The sequence below is a fragment of the Lontra canadensis genome, unplaced genomic scaffold (assembly GCF_010015895.1).
Source record: "Lontra canadensis isolate GAN:19392208 unplaced genomic scaffold, GSC_riverotter_1.0 scaffold18, whole genome shotgun sequence".
NCBI classification, from domain to species: domain Eukaryota; kingdom Metazoa; phylum Chordata; class Mammalia; order Carnivora; family Mustelidae; genus Lontra; species Lontra canadensis.
The window spans coordinates 38,356-48,670 of NW_022631012.1; the positions used below are offsets into that span (position 1 = coordinate 38,356).

General features: G+C 42.8%; 1 protein-coding gene across 1 annotated transcript in view; it reads left to right on the top strand.

The window, feature by feature from the left end:
* MREG (melanoregulin) overlaps positions 1-5,316 on the top strand; it is a 40,934-nt gene extending 35,618 nt beyond the window's left edge. Inside the window, exons 2-4 of the mRNA XM_032859839.1 lie at positions 756-846; positions 2,358-2,521; positions 3,518-5,316. Of these exons, the coding sequence (XP_032715730.1) occupies positions 756-846; positions 2,358-2,521; positions 3,518-3,652 (390 nt within the window). The 3' untranslated portion in view covers positions 3,653-5,316. The remainder of the gene's footprint in view (positions 1-755; positions 847-2,357; positions 2,522-3,517) is intronic.
* The last annotated feature ends 4,999 nt before the right edge of the window (positions 5,317-10,315 follow it).

The window sequence follows — 10,315 nt, forward strand, 5'->3', positions numbered from 1 at the left end:
TCTGTTTGGAGACCAATGTGATGGCCCTACTGCCCATAAGATTGGAGTTTTGAGAATGATAGCTTCTTAGCAGTTCTGAAAACAATTCTGCCTGAAAATATTTGCCTTATTGTGTGAATCTTATTGAAGCAAAAGAGAGCAGTGCTGGGATACGGTGCAGAAGACATTGGCCGGGAATCCAGAAACTTGGGATTCCCAGGTCTACTGTACTCTGATAACAAAGGAAGAGATAAATTCTTGGTGTGTGCTGTGTGCCATATTTCTCATGAACTTTGGAGTCAGACCTGGATGCAAATACCAATTCTGGTACCAATTAGCTGGATGGTATTGGATGCCCCAGTTAATGTCTTTGGGCCTTAGTTTCTTCAGGGATAAAATGGCTTTGGTCATACATGGGTTTTAGTAGGAGCTCACTGAATGTGGGTGTGTGCCATTCTACACCTTTAATCTTTATAACTGTCTGGAATGAAGTCATCCCTTTCGTCACCCCCACTTCACAGATAAGAGCATTGAGGCTGAGACACCGGGAATGGGAAGAGGTTAAGGAACATCACCTGCTCCAGGCTGAGGCCCTGGAGATGGGAGCCGTCGGATTCCTGCTGACGCCTTCTCACGCGTGCCCTCCTCTCCTTTCAGAAAGGTTTTGAAGCCTGGTGAAGAGGAGACCCACCTGTTTCACTCAGTGTCTGTTTGGGCATTAGAGAACAGTGGAAGGCAAGGGGTGAAAATAAATCCGCATTTTTATGTTCCTTCAGGAGTGGCAAAAACTCAACTACGATATCTACACCCTGCGGCAGATCCGGAGGGAAGTGAGAAATAGATGGAAACGCATCTTAGAGGATTTAGGTGAGTCTGAGAGTGACTGTGGAATGGTACAGATAGCCAGGGGTGGTCATTCCTCTTCCCTTTCTTCTGCGAGCTTTGTATCAAAGGCCAGAAGACACGTCAGCAGCTGACTGATTGGAGCTGTTTTGTACCAGTTACGGTCCCAATCCTGTCCTCCTTGTATCCTCCAGCATAAACATCTGATACTTATGTTCCTACAAGCCTGTGTCTTGAGGACATACTTGGCCATGTGCTACTCCCATCTGTGCTCAGCGCGGAGTATCCCAGGCAGGGAAAGCACATGGGCACCACCACCGGATGTTTCTGGCGGTGTTCATCATGGATTGAATTAGATGAGCATGATTGGCCAGTTAGGAGGCGCCTGAAGATGAGGCAGGTGGAAAGAAATGTTGTTTGTATGAGAGAGAGAAAAACTCAGTGTGGACTCTCGGAAGGACTCAAAGCTGGGAAACCTTCCAAGTTGGGACATAGACCTGTGGCATCAGAAAAGACATTGGGCGTTGGTTTTTCTTAAGTCAGCTAGAGTCATGATTCAGTAAACGTGGCCCCTCACTATGGAAAAAGACCTTGTTTTAGTATTTAAAGCATGAATGTATTGAGTTTGAAGTCTTCCATCCTTCTGCCTTGGAAGAGAACAGGTTGCCTTGGCTTCATTCCTGTTCACAAGTTGCTGTCATCAGCCCCCATTGCTTCGTTGGGTTACGGTGGGATGGGATGGACCCCTGCCCTCTTGACTCACCACTCTTGTGACTTAATTGTCTCCTTTTATAAAGTGAGTTACTCCAGGCAGGTGTGAATCTCTGAGTCTTTCATATTTTGGGGTGAGTAATTTTAACAAGACTGTTGCCTCGGGGGAAGGAATGTGGGCTTGGAGAAGTAGAAGCCTGGAGACAACCACTTTGCAGGTCCCAAAATGCAGAGGCAGGTAGGGGAAGAGGAAGGAGTAGGAGGAGGATTTCAGTGCCGAAAATAGAGGTGGGAGTCGCAAGCTGTCAGTGGGTAAGGTTCTGAGACTTAACTCGGAGGGAAAAGTTAACAAAGAAAATTAGGCAAGAAGAAATCTCAAAAGAGCTTTAAAGACCCTGCCCGTCACACTGACCTGGGAAGGAGCCCACAGAACAGAGCCTTTGCTCCTGACGTTTGTTTGGAGTGCACATCTGGGTACCTTCTTTTTTTTTTTTTTTTTTTTAAGTTTTATTTATTTATTTGACAGCTAGAGATCACAAGAAGGCAGAGAGGCAGGCAGAGAGAGAGGAAGCAGGCTCCTTGCTGAGCAGAGAGCCCGATGCAGGGCTTGATCCCAGGACTCCGGGATCATGACCTGAGCCGAAGGCAGAGGCTCTAACCCACTGAGCCACCCAGGCACCCCTGGGTACCTTCTTAATCTCCTGCAGGATGGCCATTTCTTATCACCACTGTGTTTACAGGAGGGGTAAAGTTTTTGTCTCTGTAGGTTTTCTTTTCTTCTCCTTTTTTTCTTTTTTTCTTTTATTAACATATAATGTCTATAGGTTTTCAAAAGGAAGCCGACTCTTTGTTGTCCGTGACGAAACTCAGCACCATTAGTGATTCTAAAAACACAAGGAAGGCTCGGGAGATATTGTTAAAACTGGCTGAAGAAACCAGTATTTTTCCAACAAGCTGGGAGCTCTCGGAAAGATACCTCTTTGTTGTGGTAAGTGGATATATATATATATATATATATATATATATATATATTCTTTTTTTTTTTTTTTTTAGGATTTTATTCATTTATTTGAGAGAGAGCAAGCAGGGGCTGGGGAGGGGAAGAAGGTGCGGGAGAAGCAGACTCCCCCCTGAGCAGGGAGCCCAACATGGGGCTCAATCCTAGGACCCTGGGATCATGACCTGAGCCAAAGGTAGATAGATGCCTAACTGATTGAGCCACCCAGGCACCCCAGTGGATGTATTTTTTATGTGCCTTCATTTTGCTTTAAGTTTTTGCTTTTCTGTTATTCCAAATACTCATCATTCCAGCACCACCACAACAGCACAGTTTGGGGAGATAGATGAAGCTAGCATCTTATACGCTGGTTTCCAGAAGCCGACAGCATCAGAACCACCTGATGGGCTTTAAATTTTCAGATTTCTGCATTGCACTCAGCCCTATTGAGGCTCAGGTTGTAGCTTAAGGATCCGTACTTTTCAACCACTTCTGCTATGCGGCCAGCTTTTTGAATCATTTGCAGGTCAGAGATGTGAGAAACATTGTTAATATAACCTAAGATTGGGAGCCTGGGTGGTTCAGTTGTTTAAGCAACTGCTTTTGGCTCATGTCATGATCCTGGAGTCGTGGGATCGAGTCCTGCATCGGGCTCCCAGCTCCACGGGGAGTCTGCTTCTCCCTCTGACCTTCTCCCCTCTCATGCTCTCTCTCTCAAACAAATAAGTGAAATCTTTAAATATATATATATATATAGAACCTAAGATTAAAAAAGATTTTGAAAAGGACTCTAATAAGAGTGTGGAATGTTTCTTGGGTAATATGAGTAAAGGTTAGGGACATCTCTAAATTTGTTGAGAAAAATTGAAGCAATGTTTTACTTGTTCATGATTATTTCTAGGGTGGGTATTGTTACTAGATTGGTTTTCCCATCAGCATGGCTGAGTTCCCATCTTGACAATACTTGTATGTTTAAATCTTCGGCAGGACCGTCTCATTGCTCTCGATGCAGCAGAAGAGTTCTTTAAAATTGCCTGTCGAACTTACCCCAAGAAGCCAGGAGTCCCAAGCCTGGTGGATGGCCAGAAAGAACTGCACTACCTTCTGTTTCCAAGTCCCTAAAGGACAGTCTAGGAAGCAGAATTGGGATCCCCCTGCTGGTACTCAACAGCCAATCCAAGTTGGACAAATGCATATAGAAGACAGTAAGCAAGTGGAGGGCTAGCTAAGTGAGAAATCATCCTAAATCCTACAAAAAACTAAGGGTTTGGAATATTTGGTCTTCAAGGGGATGTTATGATAAGAAATGTTTGGGTTGTGTTGAAACACATTGGGGATCTTGTATCAGGGATGTGGTCACTGGGATCTTTCGTCCCGGCTGATTAGATTTCAAGAACCCACTGTCTCCATTTTGGTTTTGGTTGTACAACAAGCCTATTGGGAGAATGGGATGTTCTAGGTAAGAAAACAATAAGACTGATAAAGCTATCATTGAGCCCAAATATGGACTACTGAATTTTAAAAAATCGCTGTGTAATATAAGCTAACGCTAAAATAATACGAGGCATCATGTGACATTTCTTTGATTTGGAAGCTCCTTCAGAACCTTGAAGGTGTCAGAGACAGCATCTTGAGTATAAGTCAGAATTCTTCAGAGGTTCTGATGTAGCAGATAATAGGAATATCTAACAGGGCTGCCCAGAAGGGACTTCCAGATAGATCAATCCCATGTCAAAAAGTTCTGTCTTCAGTGGTGGGACATGCATCTTAAATTCTTAACATTATCAATACTTGATTACCTCATTTTGGCATCTCATCCATTTCAAGACCTCAAGGCCATGGAATGTTATCTGGGCTAGCGTCTATCAACTGAAACATTTGACCTTCACTTCCTTCTCTTCTCTTTAATCTGCTTCTGGCTCAGCGGCAGAGTCACACTTGCCCAGAGACCCGCAGTGCAGACTTGCAGCTCTGTTACACTGAGGGTCATTGCAGGACTGTCTTCTGGATTTTCAAGATGGAGCAATGCTGCCAATACAACTCGCTTCTCTCCACAGACTGAGAAGTCCAGCCTCGGAAGTTACTTGCCACTCAAGCAAGGAGCTTCCCGGGAAATGACTCATGGTTCACATTATTGAGTAGACTTTCAGAACCTGTCAGATGTATTGGTAGATTGCTGAGAACACTGGCAATATTTTTACTCCTGCAGACTTTATTCTTCTGACTTCAGATAAAGGGTAACTTGTCTTTAGTTTGTCCAGGGGATGGTGACTTGAAAACTTGCTGACCAGCTCTTTTAGTAGTGTACACGATGTTTGAAATATTTCTTAGAGGAAGATACATGTTCTTCATTTATTAATCCATTGCAGATCAATTTAACTGACATGTTTCAGGAAGATACTTTCTAGTTTAGTAAGTAAGCCAAAAGTTTTATTTTTTATATTTAATGCTTAACTTCTCTCTCACATTGTTTTAAAATTAGCCTGCAGACGATTTCCCTCACTTCTGTAGGCTCTTGCGAGATAAACGTACAAACAGTGAAACAAATAAAAACAAAACAAAAAATAAACAATAAATCTTTCTAAATCATATTGTTTCCATGTCTTTCCTTGGAATTTGTGTTTTGTCTTTCTGCCTTTTTTGCATCTTTGGAGAATTAATTGTAAACATTGTCTTTATTTTTGGTAATGTATGAATAAGGATAAGAATGTCTCTATGAGTATAAGAAACAGGGAATTATCCAGGAATTTTTCCTTGCAGGGAATTAAAAAGTTTTTCTATTTACAGCTGGATGTGTGTGATATTTCCAAGAAATAAGAGGGAACGGATCATTCTTTCCATAATCCCTTTATAATAAAGGGTAAAGAAGCTGATAGGCAAATGGGTTTAAGGACCTCCTCCCCCTTGTTCTAAAGCCAGTCAAAGGGCAGATCTGTGCTCAAGTCCAGCGGATACCACAATACATGACAGGTTCAAGGGTGATTGCAGGGACCACTCCAGAGCTCACACAGAGTTTGGCAGGACCTGATCGACAGATGTGCTGGTGGCTGGAGGGTTTTCCTACTTTCTCAATGTCTCCATGTTGACCACTGTAGTACTTCTCAAAGGTTCATCTGTGTATGCACAGTGCTTTGATGGTAGAGATGAATGGAACTTTCCATATTAAAAGTTATTTATTTTAATGTGCTCCAGTGGGGAAACCCTGGAGTTTGCTGATTTCCTGTTTCATGGATATTATGGCAGTAAACAATCAAGTATTCATGTTTTCTTAAAGGGGGCACCCAGGAAGGCACAGTGGACACGCGGACCAAGGTGATCAGGAATGCATTGGTGAGGGGGAAGCCACATCACTGAGGAGCTCAGGGGTAAGGCCTGTGGTCCAGATGCTCTTCCAGAAGTGGGCTCACTAATAGCAATGCAGGTGGACAAATATGGGTCCAGGGGCAGTGCTTCACTGCCAGAAGCAAAGTGGGCACAAGGATCATAATGAGTGGTCAGGTCTGAGGGTCCCTGCAGAGAGAGCTGGAGATGGTTAATAGAACACAGCATCCCTAGAGGCGGAACAGAGGGGTAACCAGTAAGAATATTGCTCCAGCTATACCAGCGAAAGATCTCCAAGAACGCTGACCAGGAGATAGATGGGGCACAGCTACCCTAACACAAAGTTATGATCTCTTGCTAGGTTTCCAGACCCTGGCTATTTTCCAGATCCAAAAACTACTGACTGGAGGATGGTCTAGATCCCCAAGAGGAGGTCTTTGCAACAACACTGCAAGTATATATGGCAAAGACTTCCCTAGTCCTTCCTCAAAAGGACCTACAGTCACTTCCTTGGATAACTGTACACTGGGGAAAAGTGTGTACAAAAATACTCTGAGGATGTGGGACACAATGTCCAAGTTGACACAGATACTCACGGACAAGAGTATCATGATAGTGTACCTTGGAGAATGGAAGTCTATGGGATTTATGGAGTCCTGGCCCAGGTCTAACTCACAGTAGTTCCACTGAGTCCATGGATCTATTCAGTGGTCATTTCCCCACATCCAGAAGAAATTATTGGGCTGAGTGTATTTGGGACTTGGCAGGACCACCATTTATTTCTTGGCCTGTGAGTTAAAAACTGTCCTAGTGGGAGAGCTTAGTGGAAAGTCTGAAACTGCTCCAGCCCCCGGCCATGACAGTAAACCAAAGTCAACACTGCATCCCAGGGAGGTGGCAGAGATTAGTGCTGCCCTTGAAGACCTAAAGTTTGCAGGACGTTGGTCTTGACCATAATTCCATTTAATTCACCATGCTGGCCCCTCTGAAAACTAGATGGATGCCAGAGAATGAAAGTGGATTATTGAAAACTCAACCAAGTTGTAGCCTTACTTGTAGCCGCTGAGCCAGATGTGGAATCTTTGTGAGAACAAATGAGCACAGACTCAGCTACATGGCATGTGGCCATTGATCTGGCAAATATGTTCTTTCCATACTCATTGGAAAGGCAGACCAGAAATGTTTGCATTCTCTTGGGACGGACAATGGTAACATTAATGGACTTGCTCCCAAGCTAGACTCTCCCACCCTCTACAATATAGTCCAAAGGGATGGGTATCATGTGATCATTCTGCAGAATATCACATGGGTTGTCCATCTCAATGGCATTAGATCTGAGGAGTACGAAGTGGCAAATGCATGGAGAAAAGACATACACTTCAGAGGATGGGAGAATCCTACAAAGTCTCAGGGACCTCTGACTTTGGTGAAGCTTTTAGGGGTCCAGTGGTCAAGGGCATTGCTGGAACATCTTCCCCAAAGGAAAGGTCAAGTTATTTCATCTTTCACCTCCCACAGCTAAGAAGGCATCAGAACGCTTGGCAGGCCTCTTTATATTCTCACCCGGAATTACTGCTCCACCCCCGATAGTGGGGTGACATGAAAATCTTAGACCCCTGAGGGAGGTCTAGGGCAAGAAAATGCTCCAAAGCAGGTCTAGGCTATGACCCTGCAGACACCTTTGATTATATAAATCTTGGGGACAGGAAAAGAGGCCGTGTGGAATTTTTGGAAAACTCAATAGGAGAATAACAACACAGACCTCTAGGGTTCTGGGGAAGGCCATGCGATTTGCAGGCAAGAATCACACATCATTTGAAAAATTGCTCATCAGGAGCTAGGTTTTTATCAGAACCACCAAGGCATAAGTTACCCAATTTTTTTCCTTGTTACTTTTAAAAATAATCTTGGTTTTAGAATAGTGTTAGATTTACAGAAAAGTTGCAAAGATCGTAAAGAGGTGCTATACGCCTCACACCAAGTTTTCTCTACTATGAACATCTTACCTTAGTGTGGTAGGTTTGTCACATCTAATGAGCCAATGTTGATATGTAATCATGACGAAGTAAAGCCCATTGTCTACTCAGATATTAGTTTTTGTCTTATGTCTTTCGCTGTTCCAGGATCCCATCTAGGACATCATACTGCATTTAGCCTCCATGGTCCCCTAGGTTCCTTTTGGCTACAATAGCTACTCAGACTTTTCCTTGCTTTTGAAGACCTTGAGAGTTTTGAGGAGTACCGTTCAGGAATCTAGAGGAGAGACATGATGGTCACCATGACTGTGACCTTGAGACCAGCTGCAGCCGTGGGGCTAACTGTTGTCTGGTTAGCCTTCTTCATTTCTCAAGAATTGAAATGCAGCAGGTTCCTTGGAGGGGCCCCTCCCAGAACTTGCCATAAGGAGCCAGCGGATCTGCACATTGCAGGGGTGGACTGTAGCAGAGGATGTGGGACACTGTTCAAGCCTGTCGTCCTTGGGGCTGGAAGATTCCCTCAGCTGCTGGCAGTTTCAGTGTCTGGGCTATCAGATTAGTCTCCCTGGGAACTGCCATCGACTGATGACAGCTGTCTCTCCCATGGTTCCCAGCCTGTCCAGAAACATCCTGTATCTGTCGACAAGTTCATTGGTACAGGTGTGTGAAGAGTTATCCCAGCTCCAGAGACCCCCATTAGGTTGGCTGAAGCCTTTGTTGTGACTCCATTTTAGTAACATTTCCCCCCCATCCTGCCTGCCTTCTCTTCTCCATTGGTGTTTGCTGATAACTTCTTTCATTGCTCCATTTCAAAATCTTTCCCCAGGAAACTCGGTTGTGACACTAACAGAGCCAATAATTTACAATATCCAAGTCTGCATTTTTGTATGACACATATATAGTGACTTTTTGGTTACTAAACCAAGCCAGAGCAGTTATCTACTGAAATAACGTATTAATCGAATGGCAAATCATTTCAAAATGTATTTGGCTTTCAAATTAAGACATTGTTTTTAAAAATTTTTTTATCATGTGTGGATATCATGATCCATAAATTCATTTAACATAAGTGGTTAAACAGTTTTTAAAGATGATCATAAAAGTGACTTTTCTGTAGCTAAGACATTACATGTAAGTTTCACTAGGGGGCATCAGTTTAAAATCAGTAGCTTCTGGAAGAGCTCTGCATCGACGACAGCAGAAACCAGTTTATCTGATTACTCTTCAGGGGTCACAGAGGCATCATGGCACAGCCCTGGCTTCTTTTCCATGAGAATAATACATTCATGCATTTCTACAGATAACTTTCTATTACTAACATCACAAGGAGTATGTTTAAATTGGATTAAGTTGCACTGAAAGCAGTGTTCTCAATTTCCATATCACTACCATGAACAGAGTTAAAAGGGGCAGCCACTCAGAACACTGTGTTTGTACTGTTTCAAAGTGTTACTATTTGCTTCCAGAATATTAGTCCATGTTCTGCTTTGACACACAACAAAAGGATATGTGGCATCTCCATTTTCAAATCCCTTACCATCAGGGTTTAAGAGAGTGGGTCGTAGAAAACTGAGTCAGGGACCCAGGTCTTAGCTTGAGTCTCCTTTAATCATTTAGTATAAAAATGGGGTTCATTTGATTTTCTACTTATCTATATTCTAAGAATTTAGTGAAATTAAATTTAGAAACAACAGTATTACAAGTATTTGCAAAAACCAAGAGTTGTAGTTTCTAGGTAGCAATTTACTTAAAAAATTCTTCAGCATGAGCAGTGCGGAATGTGTAAGTGAACTCCATCATACATCCTAGAGATATGTAGTTACCATTTGAAGTATTCTCCTCAGGAATCCATTTCCCAAATGGTTGTTCAATCATTTCAATGATCTTTAGCAAAATTTACACCCGAAGTTTCATTAAATTGCATAAAGCATGTTAGAAATGATTTTCCACTTATGAAATGAGTCATAGTCTAGTAAGTGTTTAGCTAGAAACACTGGCTCCATCATCTTTGTAGGAAGATGTTGCTAAGAATCTGTTAGACCAAGCACTGCTCAAGGCCTAAAGCCTTATATGACTTTTTTGTCCTCCTACTTCACAGATCTGAGGCTGCGTTACCTGGTGTAGTTATCAGGGTACTGTTGTGTCTACCTAAAAATGAAACTTGTATCAAGTTTCTTTCCAACTTTCCTACTGTGGGTCTTGAGAAAAGAAAGGGAGAATTCTCTGGTGTTACAGGAAGAAAATGTTTAGCTTGTGGCTAATAAGTGCTGTATGTTTAGGAGAATTTGGGCTAAGATTCACTTTCATACCATCTGGTTGCAAGATTACCAGGGAGGAGACCTACGGCCTTTACCTTCCTCTTCTAATTGCCTGAGAACACTGAAATTTACTAAAAGACTGGATCTTTGATGAAAAATTACATTGACGTAGGTCGATTTCTAACCCATTTAAAAAATTTGAAAGTCATGCTGCAAATTTTAAAATAGAA